This window comes from Rhinolophus hipposideros, assembly GCF_964194185.1.
Source record: "Rhinolophus hipposideros genome assembly, chromosome: 21".
NCBI lineage: Eukaryota > Metazoa > Chordata > Mammalia > Chiroptera > Rhinolophidae > Rhinolophus > Rhinolophus hipposideros.
The window spans coordinates 20155165-20176515 of record NC_138067.1 but is presented as its reverse complement, the minus strand read 5'-3'; the positions used below and the strand labels follow the sequence as shown (position 1 = coordinate 20176515).

General features: G+C 47.7%; 1 protein-coding gene across 3 annotated transcripts in view; it reads right to left on the bottom strand.

Annotated features, from left to right (window-relative positions):
* Positions 1-21351, bottom strand: part of ZFHX3 (zinc finger homeobox 3) — a 270690-nt gene that overhangs the window by 8888 nt on the left and 240451 nt on the right. For all 3 annotated transcript variants that reach the window (XM_081032306.1, XM_081032307.1, XM_081032308.1), the window contains exons 6-9: positions 18786-18919; positions 18431-18631; positions 8461-8563; positions 1533-7001 (exon numbers count right to left, since the gene is read on the bottom strand). In XM_081032306.1, coding sequence (XP_080888432.1) covers positions 1533-7001; positions 8461-8563; positions 18431-18631; positions 18786-18919 — 5907 coding nt within the window. The remainder of the gene's footprint in view (positions 1-1532; positions 7002-8460; positions 8564-18430; positions 18632-18785; positions 18920-21351) is intronic.

Here is a 21351-nt window from a genome sequence, read left to right as displayed (position 1 = left end):
AGAACCTGAGTAGCACCGAACTTCCACCTGTTGACTGACTGGCTCCTAGTGGGCATTGTGGGAGGAGCACAGAATACTGAGAGCTGGGAGGCCCCGGGAGCTCTGGCTCCTCCCCTCGCTTGCTGAATGGTCTTGACCTCCCAGAGCCTTAGTTTTCTTATCTATAAAACCAGGGGAATAGATCAGACATTCAGATTCTAATTTTTTCACATTATTATGAACTGTTGGGCCTTCCCAAGCCCCTATGCCAGGGTCCTGGGCTGAAGGGAAATTCCACGTCTGGCCACTTTCCATAGCTCGTTTCTTGGCTTATGTCTAGCTGGCTTGAACATCATTTTGTGACATTACTTGCCAACATATGAGCAACAACTTCTCATCTTAATGCTTTCTTTTCTTGCTCTTCTCTTTGGGACCAGGAATTGAGGTAGCCTCACGTTCCGTAAAACACTGCCAAAACTGTAAAAGTTGGATCTCATTAAAGCAGAAACCAGGACTGCTCTGGGACTGCTCTGGGAAGCAGCAGAACTGCTTCAACCCCTGGAAACAGGGACAACTTCTGAAGGCAAGGAGGCACTTTGAGGGCCCCCCCCTTTGGTGATGTGCACTGGTCAGTGCACGCTGTGGGGGGACCTTGCTGACCTGTGCATGAGTCTCACAGGATCGTGGAGGCGAAGGTCCAACTTAGGAAAAACAGGTGCGTCCAGAGAAGAGGGGTGAGGACAGAGGAATGAGAGGTACACAAGAACAACTGTGGAACTCCCTAGTAAGCGGACAAACAACAGTACTGAGTATATGACTGAATTAGGGGGTTGGGGGAGGGAAGAAAGGAAGCTGGGCAAAATGAAATGAAGGGGTGGTTGGATACCCATAAAAATGACCATTAATGTTTTTTGTCTGTCTGGAAGACTAACACAAACATGTTGAAGTTCGAAACCACATTGCCCAATACAAGATTCCTGGTAAGTGCATTCAGATACGAAGGCACTCTCATTAGAAACTAACACAGCTCTGTAAAAGGGGGGCAGGGACCACAGGTGAGGGCAAAGACTTGGTTTCAATTCTCTTCAATGAGTTTCCATTTGGCACAATCCAGAATTAGCTAGGATACTCAAATGTTTTATATTTTCAGCAAATACTAGATGGGATCAGGATTTCCATAATGAATGAATGGAAACATTTATGATGGAAACTTCTTTCTTGAAAATATCCCAGGATCTAACATGGTAGGACTCTCAAAAGTTCTTCCCTGTCGCATACACCCTGGTTTTGCTATTGAACACAGGGCATGAGAATGCTTTCAGAGGAGGCCAGTCCACCCAGGAGGTGCCATCCCTGAACTGGGAAGTGAAGAACCACGTACACCACAGCTCTAGGGAGACTCCAGGAAAGCGACCTGAAGTTTTGTTCCTGATAGAGAACTAGAAAGGGAAACTTCCTACAGCATCTGCCCAGCACTCAGAGGGTCTGGGAGGTAGCCACAGAACAAAGGTCAGCTATTTAATGCTGACGGAATCACCCAGAACAGAACCCACCTGTGTTAGATGGAGTAAAGCCCGGCAAGGAGGGGCTGTTGAGGCCGGGGAGCAACACGGGAGGAATGCCCTGGAGCGCCGGATATGCCGTGGGAAGATTAAGAGCCTGAAGAGGGGCATTGTCGAACATCCCTGGCTGCTGAGCTGCCAGTCCGAGGACCTCATTGGCCTTTTTAATCCGGTCCAATTCTTGCTGAGCCATCAACTGACGTACAGTGGCTGGGTCAAAGTATTCTTTCTCCTTGTCCAACTGGCTTCCAATGGTGTCTTTAACTTTGGAGATATGCTGTTGGGAAAAGATATGGTCACGTACAGACAGCCGAGCGCTGTACTTGATGCCACACAAAGTGCACTCTGTTTTGGGTCCCTCGTAACTTGTTTGGTTTATACCAAAATGCTTGGCCATGCTTAACTTGGACTTCTTTTCTTTTGCCCGGGCATTCTGGAACCACACCTGAACAACTCTCTTTGGCAGTCCAATGTCATTGCCCAGGACCTCACACTCTAGCATGGTGGGTGTCCTGTAGTCATTAAAGCATGACTTGAGGACCTTCAGCTGCAGATTGGTCATTTGAGTGCGAAAACGTTTCTGCCCGGGCCGATCCCCACTGTCTCCAGATTTGCCTGCTGACCCACTTGCACCAGGACTTGGGGAGCAGGGGTCTGCAAGGCTTGAGGTTTCACTGTAGTCCACTGTACCTTCGTTGTCATATTCCTTGCTGTAAAAACTCGGGGCTGGGCTGACCAGACCGGATGACAAGCGATCTTCATACTCAGACATTGCCATCATGGCCGCTTTGGTCAGCCCTTCACTGGGCGCAGAAGAGGATTTGGTTTCTGTTGCTATTCCCGTCGCACTGTCGTTATCTGCATTGCCCTCGTCTCCGGTAGTGGTATCTGTGATGGCTGTGTTGACAGAGGAACAGTCGTCGTTGTCCAGCTTAGTTTGGTCAAAGTTTAGATTAACTGAGGACATGGAGGGGCTTTCAAAATCTTCAATCCCTTCCACCTTGATGGAAGAAGGGCTAAGCAGAGTTCTGGGAGACAACTCCATGGTTTTACTCACAGGTGAGAGGGGAACACCTTGGCCATCACTACTGCTTGGGGGTAGGTGGGAAAAGCTCGTTCCATCAAAAATATCTCCTTTCATCTGGAGTCCCCCATCACAGTCTAAGAGCATTGCGGACAGAGTTAGGTTATAGCCAGCTCTCTTGGCTTCATGCCAATGACGGGACCGGATATGAGCTTCCAGGGCAGTCTTGGCTTTGAAGAGGGCTCTGCAAAAAGGGCATCTCCTGTGGGCCTGGGCTGGGCCCACAGCCCGGAACTGTCCTTTCCTTTCCCGGGCGCGGGTGTTCTGAAACCAGACTTGTACCACACGTTTCTTCAAGCCCACCTCATGCGCAATGTGATCCAACATCTTTCGCGTCGGATTGGAGTCTAATAGATACTTTTGGTAGAGAATTTCTAGCTGTTCTGGTGTAATAGTTGTCCTCAAACGCTTGTCTCTCTGAGGTTCTTCTCCCGTCCCACTGTCATTTTCGCCAGGGCTCGCACTGGCCTTTTCCTCCAGCTTCCTCTTCAGAGTGTTCATCGTGGAGGCTGGAGTCGAAGGAGAAGTGGCCGAGCTTGCAGGAATCTGAGGTATGGCCCCAGAGAGCAGCTGGCTCGCCAGGAGAGGGTTACTAGGGTCAAACAGCATGAAAGGCATATCCAGTGACCTGTCTAGAAACTGAGGGTGGATGAACTGGTTCTGTGCACTCAGGAAGTGAAGCTGCTGATGCTCCTGCCAGTGCTCAAACGATGGAAACGCCAGCTTACACTGGTCACACTGGTAGGGGATGAGCTGAGGAGGTAGGTTGGCCAACTGTTGAGGAGTTGACGTGTGGAGGGGCTTGAGGGGCAGGTGGGAGAGCTGAGAAGGACTGGGGCTCGACTGGGGTAAGGGGCACGGAGGGGGCGCTTGTTGAGGAGGCTGTGGTAACGAAGGGGGGGAAGTCATCTGTGGGAGCTTTTGCTGGGCCAGGTTTGTCTTCTGCTCGGGCTGGTCTTGCTGCTGCAGCTCTGCCTTTGGTTGTCCTTGCTTTTCTTGGGTTTGGTTGGGCTGTGCACTGGAAGGTTCTGCCTGCTTTGGTTTCTCATCACTCACCTCTGTTTTTGAACTGAAGGTGGCGAGTTCATCAGCCTCTGCTGTAAGCTGCAAGAAAGCGGAGGAAGCTGTATTGGCTGAGGGAGCCGGGGCACTGTAAGCCTGTGAGGGCATTGGGGTACTGCAGGAGGAGCTGGTGGGCGTCAGGAGCTCCATGGCATCCATGGAGTCCTCATTTTGGCTGTCATCCTGCCCCTCCTCATCCTCATCTTTGTAACACAGTTTCTTCTGGTGCTTGATGAGATCAAAGATGCGCTGAAACACCAGGCTGCATTTTTTGCACTGGTAGTTCAAGTTGCTCGTGCGAATATACCGATCATTTGTAAGCTCACGCCGCTCTCCGTCTTTGCCCTCTCCCTGATTCTCATAATTTTTCCTGGCCTTCTGTCGGGCATTTTGAAACCATACCACTATCACCCGGGTTGGAAGGTTCAGTAAATTAGACAGTTGCTCAAATTCATCGTCCTTTGGGTAGGCATTGGCGTCAAAGAAGTCCTGTAGGACCCTCAGCTGGTAGTCAGTAAACCGTGTTCTGGAAGACCTCTTGCTTCCCCAGTACTCCTGCTTCTGAGGCTCCGGTGAAGGCGGCCGGGAGTCGATCTTGAGCTCCTCCAGGCTGGTGATGGGAGGGTTGCTGAAGTTGTAAGGGGAGTCCTTGTTACGCTGCCGCTCTTTGAAGAGAGTGTTTCTGAACCAGTGCTTGATCACTTTCTGGGGCAACCCGGACTTGTCGGCCATCTCTTTGATCTGCTCTTCACTGGGGGAGTTGTTAATATCAAAATACTGGCGCAGGACTCGGAGCTGGTCATCTGTGATCCTGGTGCGAGGCCTCTTGTTCTGCTGCTGGAGCAGGCTCGGGTTGAGCTGATGCTGGTAGAGCTGAGCCAGGTCCGCAGGCAGAGGCTCCACAGGGCCGAGCTGAGGGGGCAGCTGCGCCGGCAAGGTCTGCAGGGGCATGGTCTGCATCATCAGTGGTGAGAAGATGGGCAGCTCCATGGGCATGGAGAGCTGGGTGAGCGGCACGGAGGGCTGGGCCGGTGCAATCGTAGGCGAAGTGATGGGTGGCGCCGATGCAGGGATGGCTGGCGTGGAAGCAGGCTGAGGCGGGGCCGCCGGAAGCGGGGGTGGGGGCGGCGGAGGGGGGGGCGGCGGCGCCTCTGGGCTCTGGGGCCTCAGCGGGTACAGTTTATCGTAGTGCTCTCTGTACTGCTTGGCAAACCTCTCCAGCTGTTTAAAGGGAAAGTAATTTTGATGAACATGCTCTTGATGACTCTTTAAAATCAAGATGTTGGAAAACAACTTGCCGCAGGAGTCACACTCGAGCTTTTCCAGGTTCTCTCCTTGCTCGGTCTTGCCATTCTTCTTCTGCACCTTCTGCTTGTTCTCGTTGTACTGAATGACCAGCTCAAAGCCAAAGTTCTCCAGCAAGGCCTTGGTGGCGTTCCCTCTGGCATCTGAGGCGATGCGCGGAGGAAGCATGGAAGGCTCGGAACTGCCCCCTGCGGCCAAGTCTTTCTTCTCCTTGGCCTTCAAGGCATCTGGCAGAGACTCCTTTGGTCCCGTGCTGCCCTCTCCCCCTTCCGCACTGTCTCTCTCTCTCTGGCTTTCTTTTTCTTTTTCTTTGACGACCAGTTTGTTTTTCTTTTCAGGATGCTGGCTTGGCTGTAGGAGGGCAGAGTGACTCTGGGACAGAGAAAGCTGGCTTTGCTGCTGCTGCTGCTGCTGCTGCTGCTGCAGGATCTGCTGGTGGCTCTGCTGTGGCATCTGAACCTGAGCCTTCAGATCTTCCAGGAGGCCCGGGCCCGCCCCGGTCAGTGTCAGAGCCCCACTGGTCACCGGCAAGCTCACGTCGGGGTTGAGCTGGAACTCGGCGCTGGGGATATAGAAGGGGAAGAGGAGATGCTGCTGCTGCTGCAGCTGGAGCAGGGCCTCGGTGGTCATGGGGAAGGGAGGGAGGAGGGTGGGGTTAAACAGCTGAGACTGGATCAGGGCCGCCTGCTGCTGCAGCTCCTGCTGCAGGTGGGCTTGAACCTGAGCTTGGGCCTGGGCCAGCGTCTGTGCTTGCTGCTGCTGCTGCTGCTGCTGCTGCTGCTGCTGCTGCTGCTGCTGCTGCTGCTGCTGCCTCGATGCAATCATATCTGCCAGCTTCTTCCGATTGGCCTCCTTGGGCTCTGGAGGGGAAGTAATATTGGCACCGATGGGATTCCCCAGGGGCGGCATCCCTACACTTTCAGTGGGTACTTGGCTCAGTAAGCTGGAACTCGGAGCGAGGCCAGCACTGCTTGGGTTGGTGGTGGTGAAGGTGTTACTGCCACTGGTGCTCACGGGACTTGGGGTGGAGGAGCTCAGGGAGATGCTGCTGCTGTTCCCGGTCCCATTGCTACTGCCACTTGCAGCCTCCAGCTTGGCTGCCCGGGCCTTGGTTTGATGCAACACAGACCTCATGTGGATCTCCAAGGTGGAACTCTGGCTGTAGGCCACGTTACAAGTGTTACACTTAAAGGGCTTGTTGTCTGGGCTGCTGGTGGGTTCTGGCTGACCAGTTGCTGATTCTTGAAGGGCTCTCTTTAACTTATGCAGGTGGGAGACAGAATTATAGTGCACAAGCAGGATATTCTTTTGAGTGAAAGATTCCTTGCAGACAGTACACTTGTAAGGGCGAGAAGGGTCTAGAAATTTCTCCATGGTGAAGTTGGGGCCTTTTCTGAAAGGCAGAGCTCTCTTCGGTTCTGAGCCCGAGTCTTCTTGTACAGACCCAGAGTCACTGCCTGTTGGGCTCTGTTTCTCTTCCAGGTCACTCTCTTCCTCCTTGTCTTCCTCAACGATTATGGTGTGGTCCTCGGCCAGGGTGGGGTCTCCCATTGCCAGGAGGTCCCCATTGGCCAGAAGGCCACCATAAAGCTGCTGGATGTCAGCCTCGCTCAACTCCAGGTGGCTCGTCTCAAGGTGTTTCTTCAGAGCCTGGAAAGTTCGGAAACTGCGCTGACAAAGACAGCACATAGTGGCAGCTCGGATCACGTGGTACTGAGAATGGAGCTGCAGCTTCTCAATGGTCTTGAAAGCCAGACTGCACTGATTACAGCGGTACTTGTATACGTGGCGATCCGACACGGGCAGCTGGGGCCTCTTGGCGTGTACCTCGTTGAAGTGCGTCTGAAGAGCAGCAGAAGTTTTAAAAACCTGGTTGCATCCCTTCTTCCAGCACAGGAAGCCCGAGTCTTCTCTCACAGAGCTTGGGTCAGCAGGAGAGGGTTTCAGGTCTCCACTGTGCTCTGTGCTCACGGAGGGCAGGATGTTCTTTCCAAGATCCTCTGAGGTTTCTGTAAAAAAAAAAAAAAAAAAAAAAAAAATCAAGCCCAATGATAAAGAGGGCTTTGTTTCCAGGATAGCACCCTGAACTGTCTACCTAGCAAGGCTTCCTGAACACAGAAACTTATGATGAGGGAGACACCCAACCTGAACAGAGAATCTCTCTACACAGCCTCCCACTTTCTCCCCCACCACCCACTCCCACCCCAGTAGAGTGCATGTTATAAGCAGGTACACATGAATAGAGAGGAATAAAATACAAAAAGTGTTGACTCAGAATAGGCCTGGATCATATCGCAATCTGTCTTTTTGATGATATTTAATTGCTTGACTCAGAATCCTCAATTTCTCAAGGACGGGTTTGAAGGTTTTGAAGATTTTCGACTGAATTCACCTTTTACATGGACCGGAATTGCAGAATATGTGAATTAATGCTGTCCTAAGTTATGAAGAATTTATGAGAACGCTGTCCATTGTAATTTAAGAAATGTTGGAATATATATGTTTTGAGGCACTTATTTTTTGGTTATAATGTGATCTCTTGTCATCTCTATTCAATAAGCAATGAACATTCGAGTGGCCAGCTATAAAAATACAGTAATTTTTTTTTCTACAGTGAGATTCATCACACCCGTAAATATCCTGACCCTTTTTCAGGTCAGCTGTCCACTACCTCATATGGAAAAATCACAAGGGATCTCAACTTAATTCTTTCTGACAAGAGGTGAAAATGTACCATGTTTCCCCGAAAATAAGACCTAGCCAGACCATCAGCTCTAATGCGTCTTCTGGAGCAAAAATTAATATAAGACCTGGTGTTATTTTACTCCAAAAGATGCATTTTTTTGCTCCAAAGCCTACATTAGAGCTGATGGTCTGGCTAGGTCTTATTTTCGGGGAAACACGGTCGGAGAGCCTCATAAACGGAGGTCTAATGATCTGTCTTGCTAGGAACCACCAAAGGGCACCACCACCAACATCACCCATGTTTACAACAACGTTCTCTCCACACGCACCCAATGCTGCACCCGAAGGCAATCCCAAAAGACTCAAAGAAGAACTTTGTGCAGAGGCAGCTATTAGAGAGACAACTACCCCAGTGCCCTGAAATCACCTACGTGCTCCACGAGTCCCAACAATTAAGTCCTCGGAGATGGCGTGTTTAGCAGCTTAGGATGGTGAGTTACGGGTCTATTGACTGACTCTCTGGTCATTCATTCCCTAAGGGGACATGCGACCACCGAAATCCCTCTGGTTCTCACCTGATTTTTCTTTCACTTTAAACCATATGAAGAGTATACAAATACATGCCAAGAACTAAAGGAGAAAGTAGCTACGACAGTGCCCCTCATCTCTTGATCGGTTGCACTCAGCTTAGGAAAGGATTCTTGGCCCCCTCGGTCTGTGAACATTCTGGCCCAACGTTTCATTTTGTTTCCCTTCGCAGGGGTCAAGAATACTGCCACTAACCAGGGTGCTTTCCCGTCTCCTCCACATTGGAGCTCCCGTCTCGATCTGGAACCGCTGCTGGGAGGAACATGCTGCTGGGCATCACCATCTCAGGGGTGGTCACCTGAGGAGCAAGAGGCAGAGAAACAAGGAGAGTCAAATGGAGAGGAAAGAGACACAAAACAGGGAAATGTGTAAAAATTATTTAATAAGCAAAATTAGCCTTCACCAGTGCAAAGCTGGAGGTGTCACTTTTCATAGCTCACTGAAGATTCATGTTTATTAGACAAAGCTCACATCAGTCAAAAGTGTTTCTACGGTTACATTCTGGACATAATTAGCAGTGCACACTTGAAGAATAATCTCATTATTAATATTTTTCCTTTATGCAGAATTTTGACTTTGATCACTGACAATGTTTTGTCATGGGCTGTGAAACTTCTTGTGCAACCAATTAGGTAGATAAGTTGAAAGGCCCACCTTAAGCTGCTGAAAACATAATAAGGGCCCTAATTAAATCATACCTAGTAAAGTACACTGTAATCTTGAAGCAGGGAGCATTGTAGTACTGTTTTCAAAATGTATTCAGGCAAGAAGAGGAGGGGAATAAGAGCAAAGGAAAGGGTAAGAAGAAGAGAAGAGAACAAAGGAAGGCTAAGGACATGCAGACACATTGGCAGATTTTCCAGGAAACATTTTGTAACCCTTTACAAGCTGAGATCAAGTGCAAACGAACATTTCTTTTGACTCACTTAAGCTAGGATTTCTTCTGGGGTCTTTGCCCAAGGTACAGAGTGTCAGACGGAACCTCTGGCTGCTGTCCCAGCCACAGAGGATGCCCTGCACAGCCTTCTGCAACAGGGTAGCCCCACTCTGACCATGGCCATTGTTTCCTAATAGAGCGATTCCAGAATTAGCCCAGATCAAAAGAGCTATCATTTTAGGTCAGATCCTCAGACATTTCTCTAGGCTTCCCTGCCATCTGGCCAGAAGCTTGTCCAAAACCACTTATCATTTGCCCGACATTAATGTGATAAGCAGCCCTCAATATTCAATGTCGGGATAAAAGTTTCTTTGTTTAAAAAGAAGCAGTATCCCTTTGCCTGCTGTAGGGTGGGAAGGCAGTTGGTGATAATATTCTCAAATGCATCAGAAATCCTCTCCCGTTTGATGACAGCCTGAGAAATGAACTGACCTAGAGGTTACAGGAACAGAAACTAGTCACCGTGAACAATTCTACACAGCGCCCAGCCCCACTTGCAGGCCTTAGTTTCCCATCAACAACGTGAATATCATCATAATGTCTGCACTTGTAACAACTTGAACCCCTAGATTACTGTTCAAAATTAAATATTTTAAATAAATTGTTAAATTTGAATGGTTGGAAGATCCTGGCCTTGCTCAAAATAGCTGCTGACATGTTACTAGACTCATCAGTGACAGGCTTGACTGGTAGAGGAAACCCAGACAACTGTCCCCATAAACACCAAAAAGGAAACTTCCCAAAACATGTAGGGGGATTAGCATAATTTCGGCAACCCAGATGCCAATAGGTGGGAAAATTAAGCAATAGGCACACGGAGAGGGCTTCCGAGAAACCCCGGGTTTACCAAGAACAGGTGCATGGCAGGTGAACATGTGTGACAGAATTCCTGCTCTCACAGACACCTGCACCCTCACACAAAGCTCGTCGGCAGCTGGGTACGGCTAGCTTTGATGGATCATTAGGAACGGAGCGGAGATTGCCAAACTCGTTCCATCTATTTTCTTTCTAACAGAAAGCATTTCTGACCGGTGTGCTTGGGAAGTCCAGCGGGAATCCAAGAAGTGAAAGGTCACCGATTAATTTATAGTCCTCAGCCAAGGGGGAGCACAGGTTGGGGGCAAGAGGGGGAGAAAGGGAAAGGAAAAAAGACTCCCCCCCACATCCTTTCTCGGTTGTAGCTGCAAGATCAGTCCTTTCTTGGGATCTTTCGGAATTATGAAAAATGAATCATGAGAAATAAAAAAAAGCCCTACAGAGTAAAAAAGAATAAAATTATCTAACACCTCAGCTGCACATCATTATAGAAAACTGTGGGCTTTTTATACACATTACAGTAAGGCAGACATCCTCTCTAACAGACTCAGTACGACGGATCAGTAATTGTTTTCATACACTTTAATTAGAAAAACTCAGATGGCTATGAATAATAATGGAAAAGAGAGACTTTTGCACTTGAAAGGTTGAAGTCAATCAAGTGTGAATGACGGCAAAAAAGGGAAAAAAAAGACACCAATTCATCAGGCCTCTGTTGTCTCGCCGCGACTTTAATCATAATTCCTGATTGGGATTCAAGAAGGCAGTACGCAGCGGTTCTTTGTCTGCCTTCACCTTCCATCAATTAACTCTCCCCGAAATATAATCATCAACCTCATGTGCTCCTCTGCATCTTAATCTGGGCCTCCAAACCTGGACGTCTTGCCCCATATGTGTTTAAGTAATTACTTTTATCTACCTGCATCTTCACATCTTTAGCGTACCCAACCTCTCCCTGAGAAGGAGAAAACACGCTTGGTATATAAAATTTTGAAGGGCAACAAATTCCCAGGAGGCAAAAACGAACATCCCTAAAGGGGATCCTAAGGATCCAGAATTCCGGTGGGGTCTGTCTGCTCACGTGTCTGAACAGAGAGGTTGAGAACGGGAGGCCCCATGTCAGCTCCCAAACACTAATGTTCCCGTGCCTGTGTCCATTCCCCTCTCTTCTACCAGCTCCCAGAGTTTTTCACTCAAAGTCTGCAGGCTTTTCACAAATCGAGTCCTGCCAACAGCTCACTGAGGCGTTCTACTCACTGAGGAAAAACAGAGTTGGCCAAAGACGAGTTCCTTCAATATTTGCCTTGGCACCCCCCCCCCTTGTTTTTCAGTCATATCTGGCTACCCAAACTGTGTGGGAGGTTCAGACTATCCCAGCCACAGTCTCTGATGGGCAGCTCAGAGTCAGTGAGAAAGGCAGTCATTCAGCTGTGTTGAGCACTGTTCTGTAGACCTTCCCGTTCGCAAGGCGCACTGGAGCATGTCAGTTTTTCAGAGGACAAAACCTGGCTACAGCATGTCCAGAGCCACCCCGAATATGCATTCAGAGGCTCTCAAATAACTGGGCCCCACCACCAGCTCCCCTGCACAGACAACACGTGTGTACACATACGATCTCCCCCTTCCCTGTCTTCCTCTGCCTACTGCTCTACCCCATCCATAGACTCAAAGCCAAACACAAACTTTTAGGTTTGGCTGGATTAACAGCACACAGTCAGTCCAAACACCCACACTTTCTACACTGACTATATCATCCACGTTGATGAATTCTTCTAATAATCTGTATGCCCATAAACATCGACTATGTTAAATTATGTGCCCCATATTCTACCCTTTAATGTAGAGAGGGAACCTAAGACTATTGAAACAGACTTTTAACCAAAAGTAAAACGAAAGTTTTCTCTCATTCAATGGATGAGAGCCATTACTTCCTCAGAATTTGGGTCCCTCAAGACTAGCCTCAGCCATGCAAAGGGCAGTTCCATGGTAACCTTCTCGATACCACATGTGTTCCTCCCACCCTCTGAGCCAGGTCAACTACATTCCTTCCAGTCTGTGCAGAGCTGATGGGAATGTAGGAAGAAACCATCATCTGAGCTGAGGTGCTGAAAGTTTGAAAAACAAACAGTGGCTCTAATCTTCCTAAGAAGTAAACAGGTCTCATGTTTAATAAGGGAAGCGTGGAGTTCTGCTCTGACGCTGAAACTCTTCAAGTCTAAGCAATTCTCATATATAACAACAGAAACAGAAGAGTTCCACAGTGATACTAAAAATCCTCAAGCTTGGCAATGTCAGAACTTAGCTGTTGAGAAGAAAGGGTCTCAGGTGACTCTGCTCTTCCAGTCACTGACCATCACTCAGTAAACACTGTTCAGATCCTTGTGCTGCCTGCTTGTGAGAGGAACTCCTGGCCCCCATGCCCAAAGAAGCTCACAATCCAGAGCAACTGACCTTTCGGAGGTCATACACTCTGTAGAACATCCGATCAAAGCCGTAGACTCCTAGGTCAAGACTCTCACACACAGACGACTGCAGATAATTTTGGGAAATCACAGGCTACCTAGAGGGAAATCCATGGACTCAAGTTGATTGCTCTTGACTACTCAGAGAGGTGACATGGGTTCACAAATAACTGGTTCCTACCGTGTTTCCCCAAAAATAAGACCTAGCCGGACCACCAGTTCAAATACGTCTTTTGGAGCAAAAATTAATATAAGACCGGGTCCTATAAAGATTATTCTTTTATTATAGTAAAATAAGACCGGGTCTTATATTAATTTTTCTCCAAAAGACGCATTAGAGCTGATGGTCCGGCTAGGTCTCATTTTCGGGGAAACACGGTACCTCTCGTTCAGTACACCATTACATTTATGATGATGATTTAATGCCTTTTAAATTTCTGAGGTGAGTGGACCCTAAAGCCCCAAGGACACATCTTATTCAACCCAGAGGCTTCGCTGTGGGCCTGGTACCCACTATGACATTTGGTAGAGGCCGCCAATGTTTACTCTTCCTTGGCAGAAGAAGCTGGGATTATAAGGAGCATTGCACCCTCTTTGCCTTCTCCAGGTCATGGATGTGGAATGGCCAAACACAACACCCTGACCAACCATGCCGTGTATTTTGCCAAGTTCTTACAGGCCTGTTCATGCAAATTCAGCTCTGAGGGCCACCCTGTCTGAGCTTACATCCGTGCAACCAACAAGTTCCACAGGCTGGAAAGCAAAGATAGTTTTTTAGAAAAAGTACTGAACCTGGTTTCTCTGAGACCCTCATCCCTACAGCCTAGGCGTTGTTTACCTTAAGTGGGGCTTCTTTCTGAAAGGCTCCCTTTTTCAAGTGAGTATAGACTTGCCAAAACCTAGACTCCCAAAGGAGCGCTCAAATCCTTCACTTTTCAGTGAAAATCAATAGAATGAAGAAACTTAGAGACGGGGGAAAAAGAAGGAGAGCCTCGGACACGGGCCCTCTTGGCACAGACCTGGCCAGTTTCTATATCCTTGTGAGGAGGTTCTGTTAGAAAAATTTAAGCATGAAGTTAAAACCCACCTGCTTCCAGAGCTGAGCATTCTAGCTAGTGGCGTATCTAAAGCCCATCACTCCAGTCAGGCCAGGTGCTCACTTCCTCTCCTGCACCTAGACGGCGGCCGGGGCCTGCCAGCTGGTCTCTGCACTAATGCAGCCAGCAGACCAGGGCACCTCTTGACAGCAGAGCTTCAGAGTTTTTTTTCCTTCCTTCACTACTTTCCAGATGTGCCAGGCTGGGCACCGGACCACAGAGTCTACAGGGCCTAGTTTCTCTTTGTCTCATTTTCTTTCTAAAATATCTTCTGTGTGGTTGTCTGTCCTTTTGTTTTGTTTTCTAAAACATAAAACCCAAGAGGAAACCTGAAGGCCTACATTAACATTCATGTGGGCCAGAAACAAATGTGACCATGAACCAGATTTTAAAACAAAGAATGAAAAAGACTGAAAAAGGAAGTGGGTGGGAGAACAGGAAATGCATGAACAGTTGAGAGAGAGAGAGAGAGAGAGAGAGAGAGAGAGAGAGAGACACGAGAGGGAGAGAGAGAGGAGAGAGAGCAAGCTGAGGAGAATGAATTGGAGAGAAGAGCTTCATTAGACTCAGAGAGGCAAGCAGTGGCAGTATACCAAGGTCACTTCTAATTTAGACCATCTAATTGGCAAACAGGCTCCAAATGGCTATCATCTCACAGGGCTTGGAATTAATGAAGCCCGATTATTTTCATTACCTTCCTCTGAGATGGAGACAAAGTGAGAGAGCTGGTACCCAGGCGGGTGAGACAGCCCCAGGGCCAGTGGCCACCAGAGAGCCCGTGTGTGTGTGTGTGTGTGTGTGTGTGTGTGTGTGTGTGTGTGTGTGTGTGTGTGTTGGGGGGAGGGGCAAACGGCCAGCCTGTCCCAGAGGCTCATTGAGGTACAGGCACACAATGAGTCCAGAAAAACACAGATACTGCCTGGAAAAAAAAAATCACAGGAGACAAACTATTGCTTGAGAGAGAGAGAGAGAAAGAAGAAGGGAGGGAGGGAGGAAATAGAGGAGCAGAGAAGGGAAATCTCTGCATGCACAAAAATACAGAATAATAAAAACTACCAAAGGGAGAGAAGACGAAGGGCTAGAGAAAGGTGTTCCTGGGCTGCTCAGGAGCCAATCCACATCTCCACTGTGAGGTCACATTTTGTTCTGTGATCAAGGAACAAAGACAATTTTCCCATATTAATGCTCCAGGATCCCAGTGGTGTGTCCTGTCACTTACAGTGATAGTGACCAATTTGAATAATTTAAGAGTATTGAAATGCATGGTAGGTGGTCTTTTCCTTCGCACTTAGGGCTAGAAAGATGTCCCCCACACCCTCGACCCTCCTTCTCTGAAAAGAGTGGGAAAACAAGGGCCCCGAGCTGCAGCTCCTCCACCCTCAGCACCGATTTGAAATCTCTAAGTTCACTGTAAATAGGTGAGAGCTCTGTGGAACTGACATTCGGGGCGGGCTGCTCACTCAGGTCTGGAGGGGCACTGTCTCCTCACCCTTAAGCTTTACAGGTTGCTTTCTTTCATATGACGTGTGTAAAGATACCCTTTGGAGCTCAGTTTCCAGTAGGCCAAGCAGAATGAAGTGCTGTGGGTGCAGTTTCCACAGTGGAGGGCCAGAGCTGCAATTGTTCCCAGTGGAGAATATTTTTCAAGCCCCTTCATTGGTAAAAAGAAGGGGACCCATGGAAGACACAGATATGAGATGCAGAGCATAAGCAAGCAGCTGTTACCATAGCAACAGACATATTAGACACTGCAGGTTCCTGAAAGCTGTCTGATAAGGTATTATTAAATGAAGCCTCCTCAAAACACTCTCCATTTACAACTGAACGGAAAGACATTGTGTAGAAAGTAATCTATTTCCATTTATCAGGGTGGAATTTACTTTTAGAGGGACTGAAACCCAATTCAAGCCAGATTCTAAGACCTTGGACCTAGACAGCAAAAAATATTTACCAGAATTTATAGCTTTAGATACCATAGACACACCCTACATCTGCCAGGAATGGTCCATTGGGTGGATTTTTGCCAGCTTTTCCTATTTTGCAGCCCCCGGCACCTAACTCTGTCAAACCATTGGGCAAGGAAGAAGACTCTCTCCTCTCACTCTGTTCACCCTAGCCACTCAGGGACAACACCCACGTGACTTTCTCCTGTTGGAGGATGTGCATTGGCCATTCCTTAATGATACCGTTTAGAAAATGGAGCTGTGATTTGAGGGGCATTTCTCAACATGCTGTTTTCCGATTTTCCTGCCCCAGTTGGGCAGGAACAAACAGATTTATAGTCAGAAAGACTAACCAATACTTACTTCCCCATGGTCAATTTTCTAATAAGATTACCGTAAAATACCCTGGGGGCATGGTTTTGTAACCACAAGGTTCATTATAATCACTTAGTTGTAAAACAAATGCAAATTTTGTTTTAACACCAAACTTTTCAGAGGAAGGATATGGCATCTGTTTTGATTCATCAGGGCAGCAACCCAGATCTAGTCCTCAGGCAGGATTCTGGGCGCACCTTAAGGGAGGCCACAAATTCTCCTAGCGCCGAGGCTGCTCATCGTTTCCTACTGGAATTAAGGATCTAGGTGGAAATGCTCCATTTAGCTCAATGCAAACCATCCTCATAACTTGAGAACTAATTCAATACTGACAGCCAGGCAATAACTCCATCTTCTCATGCAAAGAGACAGTACCAAAGTCAGCCTTACACACACCTTTAAGAGTTAAAACCCTTGTGTAACTACGTTTCCTACAACTTCAACTTTATTTCTGAATCCATTAACTTTCTTTTGTTTCTAGCAAATGGACTTTCTATAATCAGCACATTCCCCACAATTTGCACACTTTTCAGAAACGTCTAGAAAACATCTCCATTGCCCGCTGTGGGACAATGAGGTGCCCAGGGGATTCGGTACAAGGTGCTAAGAACAGCCCCTTTCGGGAGCATGAATTAGGGTGTCAGGGATTCTTCTAGGACAAGGTTTATCAACCTGGTTACATGGGTGAATTTTAGGGTATCCCTGTGCTCCCTGGAACTGCACAATTTTCCATATGCATAATACTCAATGGAGATCTTAACAGTGGTTGTCAAACTTTACACACAATAACCTAGGAAAGCTCCTGAATCTTTTTCATCAGTCTCCATAAAGGCTGAGAGTCACTGCTTTAGAAGGTGCCAGTGAGTGAGTAACACCCGAAATATCTCAGGGATTGGTACCCAAGCAATCACAACACTAACATCGCCCTTAAAGACTGTTGGTCAATAAGAAGATTCACAATGACCACCAGACTCACTACTTGAAATGTTACCTCTGTGACTAAATATTACTGTTGTTCTAAAAACGTGACAAACAATGGATATTTGAAATATAATTTATACTCTAGTCCTTAGAGATGTACAAAGGAAACCATACAGATTACTGTAGGCCCCCATCCTAGACCAGATTTACATTAAACAGGAAAAATGATCACCTCAGCAAAAGGAAAATGTAGCTAGGTGTTGAAAATGCTTCTCTCCCCACATCTCTTTCTGTACCTTTAAGCTCCCATGGTTCCAGGCCATCAGTGGGAAGTGTGATGAGGCCTAAGAAAATTCCCCTTGTTATTTCCAAATAAGGCTGGTGAGAATGCCAAGGAAACCTGTAACACCTACAGAAAGCCACCCATGCAAAGAAGGAGGTTTCCACTTACAGAGAAACTTTCAACAATGTTAACCAGTCTATTTGAAAATACCCATGGAAAGTGAATTTATAGTTGAAAGAACTCTGAAATGAAACTCATGCTAGGTCACCTTTGCGTTGCCCCACTGGGGGCTACAGTTCTCTTGATGCACCATCAATGATATGTTCCTCATGACTAAATGTCACTTACAACGTTACTCGTTAATTTTGCGTAACCAAAGGGAATGGGAAATGCCTAGAGGTTATGTCTGTGACCCACACGTTGTACCATGGAATTCTGAACAGACTAAGTCTCTGGGAATCTTCACACGAAAAGGCAATCAAATTAACTTCTCATCATTCCACTGTTGAAATAAGTTGGAGAAATATTTTTCTTTGGCGGTTTTTCCTCTAGTGATCAGGAAAGGGCTTTTAGCGCAGCCCCAGCATAGACAGAAAGTAGGACATTAGTGTTACCTGTGGTACTTTGTAAAGTTTTACAATTAGATTTAAATGTTTATAACTAACCTTCTGGGCCATGTTTATAGAAGCCACTTAGAGCCACGCTTTCAAAACCTGCAGGTATAGCACCCTGTACGCAGTCAGGTTCAAAATGTAAAGCCCTCGTTCAAGAATCAACACGTGCTTTCCAACTGACCACTTTCCTGCTCTGAGAATAAAAGTGTCCACTCGAGAGATGCCCACGTTACAGGGCTACACTCCTAGAGGTGTAAAATGTGGGGTCACATCTCAACTCCGCCTTACAAGTGACATCAAGTCAGTTAACTTCTCTGAGCCTCTTTCCTCAGCCATTAATGTAAATGTGTCAGATTCTTGTAAGGATGAAATATGAGAGCAGAGCATGACCTGCACAGTAAAGGTTTCGAGAATCTAAGTAACAGTCTCTTCACATAAAAGGTGAGCTACTCTAGGCCTCCACATTCCTCAGGGAGAGGATGACGAGGAAAGCATGAGAATCGTACAGATCCAGCTCTTTGGGCCACAGTAGTGCCAAGTCTAAGGTAGGCACAGTAGGACAGAAGTCACAGGCCCAGGCCCGCTTCTGACATTTCCTGCTCTCCACTGGCTCTCCACTGGCCTTCTCGTCCAACACCATGGTATCCTGTCCATGTTACTGCCTCGCTGTTGACCCCTGGGAAGGAAGAGCCCCGGGGCCCTGCTGCTGGCTCTTACCGTCATAATGAGCTTGTCAACGCAATCGGGCGCCACGCTGTGCAGGTGTGTGAGGTGCAGCTGCAGGTGGGTCTTGTTGCTGAGCATGTCCTGGCACAGTGGGCAGCGCAGGAGGGGCTGCACGGAGTGCTGCGTCATGGCGTGCACCCGCAGCCGGTTCACGTCCACGCTGCTGTACTTGCAGTAGGGACACTGGTACATCTGTGGGGACACACCCAGCCCTTTGGCTGAATCTGCAGTTCCCACCAGCGACCATGCCCGCCCCAAGCCCGCCGGTCTGTCTGCCCATGAGCTCAGTCCCCACCGATACCTGAAACGCTCCCCCGCCCCCAGCAGCAGGCCGTTCCCGCCTCACCTGCTCCGCTTTGGTCTCCTCTGATGGTTTTGGTCTCTTCGAAGACAGAGGCGACTCCGAGCTACCTGGGAAGGAGATGCGTTTGGAGGTTGCAGGAGAATCTGTCAGCTCCTTTTCTGCTTGGCTGGACGATGCTGGAGGAAAAAGCAGAAGATGCAGTACCCCGGCCAGACCAGGCCGGCTCCCACAGGGCGCGTGTTGGGTGACAGTCAACAGTCATTTATCGCACAGGATTTTCTTGAAACACCAAAATTCAAGCAGGATGAGCATCCGGACCAACTTATTGAGCATGTTGGAAAAGAAGCAAGTGTTTCTTCTCCCCCTGCCACCAGCCCCCCATGAATTTTCTGTCACTAACAACTGAACACTAAGAAAGAAAAGTAAAGAAATGGACTCCAAGGCTGAGCTGGATTGAGCTAAATTCAGTCTAGTCTGACCTCCCACATCAAGACATAATCCACTGGCTTGTGGGAGGCATGAGAGCTGAAGGTGGGGGGCAGAGGGGAGTCTCACCAATGGCTTCACCAACCACTAGTCCACTTGACTGCCAGACACACTCTGTTTTCACAAATGTGATAAACTGTGTGCCCCAACTTTACTGGCCAGCTCTTGGAATCACAGCACAGCACATTGCAGAAGACGTGATAAATGTGACCTGAGAAAGGTTCACACAGATACCTGCATACAAATAACTCTGGGTTCAGCAACTTGCTTTTGGGGAAGAGTTTGGGAATTGAAGAGTAGAACAAGGCAGGGCATGAATCTAACTTACAATCTAGCCAAAGCTCCAGACACAAAAGTTTATTCAGAGTGAATGATATGCGGGAATGTTTCCTATCTGTTTGCCCAAACCATGCCCTCTGCATCCCACTTCACGAAAAAAACCCAAAACACTAATTAATGAGGAGTCACATGACTACAGTAGCAAACAGTGGATACGGAAGTTGGTGGAAGTTCTCTGAAGCGTGCAAAGGGAGCTGGAAGATTTGGATGAGAAAGCAGCCAGGCTCAGGGTTTAACCAGGACAAAGCAGGGCTCCTCCAGCGTAAAAAACTCACAACATGGTTGGATTTAGTCATTCCCAAACCTGCTCAGTATTTAGGATTGGCTCTCTCACTTGTTTTGGACGTGGGACTCCATTTTTTAGAATTTTGCTAAAAGTAGTAAGAAATAAAAAATTCCTGAAGATGGTAGAAAGAAAATTTATACCCACTGCCCTCATTGAAAAATAATTTGACTTAGCATTGAGGTCACTGGTTTAGAAAGCTTAATTTTTACTCTTTGGCCAAACTGCTTTCTGTCTCATCCAGTCCAGTGACCTGGCTCACGTTTCCACTTTACACTCAGCTTTGAAATTGGTCCTGATGTGGATACTAAGATGCTGTCATTATAGATGTGTGCTTTAATAAACAAGTTTAAAAAATCAATTTTATTCATTAAAATTATAAGGCCACAAAATAATTTTGGGGGGAAAAATTGCCAAACACAGGAAATATTCCAGGAAGTCGATGCTCTTCCCTGAATGCACATCTCGTGACCTTTAACCCCAGTATCTTGGTAACCTGGTCTACATAAGTTTGTAAGACATCTATTATTTAAAAAGTACAAGGACAAGCATATTACACACAGACCTCTCCTCCTCCCAACACACACATTCATAACAGTACTTTAATCTGTCTCGAATCGACTTCAAACCCATTTTGCTCTTAATGGGAGTTATTCATTTTCACTTGAAAGGTAATACATGACGGCTGGATATTTAATGTGATGGACTGGCTGCCGATTAACTAGGTGCTGTAACGTTCTAGACCGGTTCCCCCATGGCCCACTTCCCATCTCCTGGCCGCCCGCAGACTTGATCCTGTGGAGCCTTGTGTCCCAGGGGTTTGACCTCACGGTGTGATGGGGGCCTGCCTGAACACTCCCATGAAAGGAGTCGTTAACTAAGGTTTCGGGGACTTAAGTTTCTCCTATCCCCCGCAGGTTCCTTATTCTCCATCTCCATTTTTGCTTACTGGTTATCTCCTATGTGTTAGTTCTTCAAATGCATTCCAAAGATGGGGGGGGGGGTAGCGGCATTCATTAGCTGGTACTTTGGATGCTTGTTTCTCACAGCCATCCCTTCTCCTTTCCTATTTCCACCTCCAACCTGCAGGCACTGGGCCAGGCTCAGAGCCTATAGCGAGGAAAGTGTGATCTTTGCTCCTCCTCCCGCTAGAGGCAAACCAAGACACAGATTCTATTCCGGATACCCACCCCTGTCTTTTTGCCGGTCCGCCTGACCTGAAACAACACTTGCTTTTACAGGACGATGACATTAACCTTGTAAACCTGCCTGCCCCTTTAGAATGATTGTCAGTCATGCATTTGCTCGACAGTGTGAATGAATGGGCACCGAGGCTGACACCACCCAACTCATCTCACTCACTCGGAGCTGAAAAGCACACAGTGTAACCCGGCGCCGTGTTAGATTCCTCACAGGACCAAAGAGTCCATCCTCTTCCTTCAATGCTGAACACAAGATGAATTGTGATGAGGTTGCAGAGGTGAGAATTCTGGTTTCAGA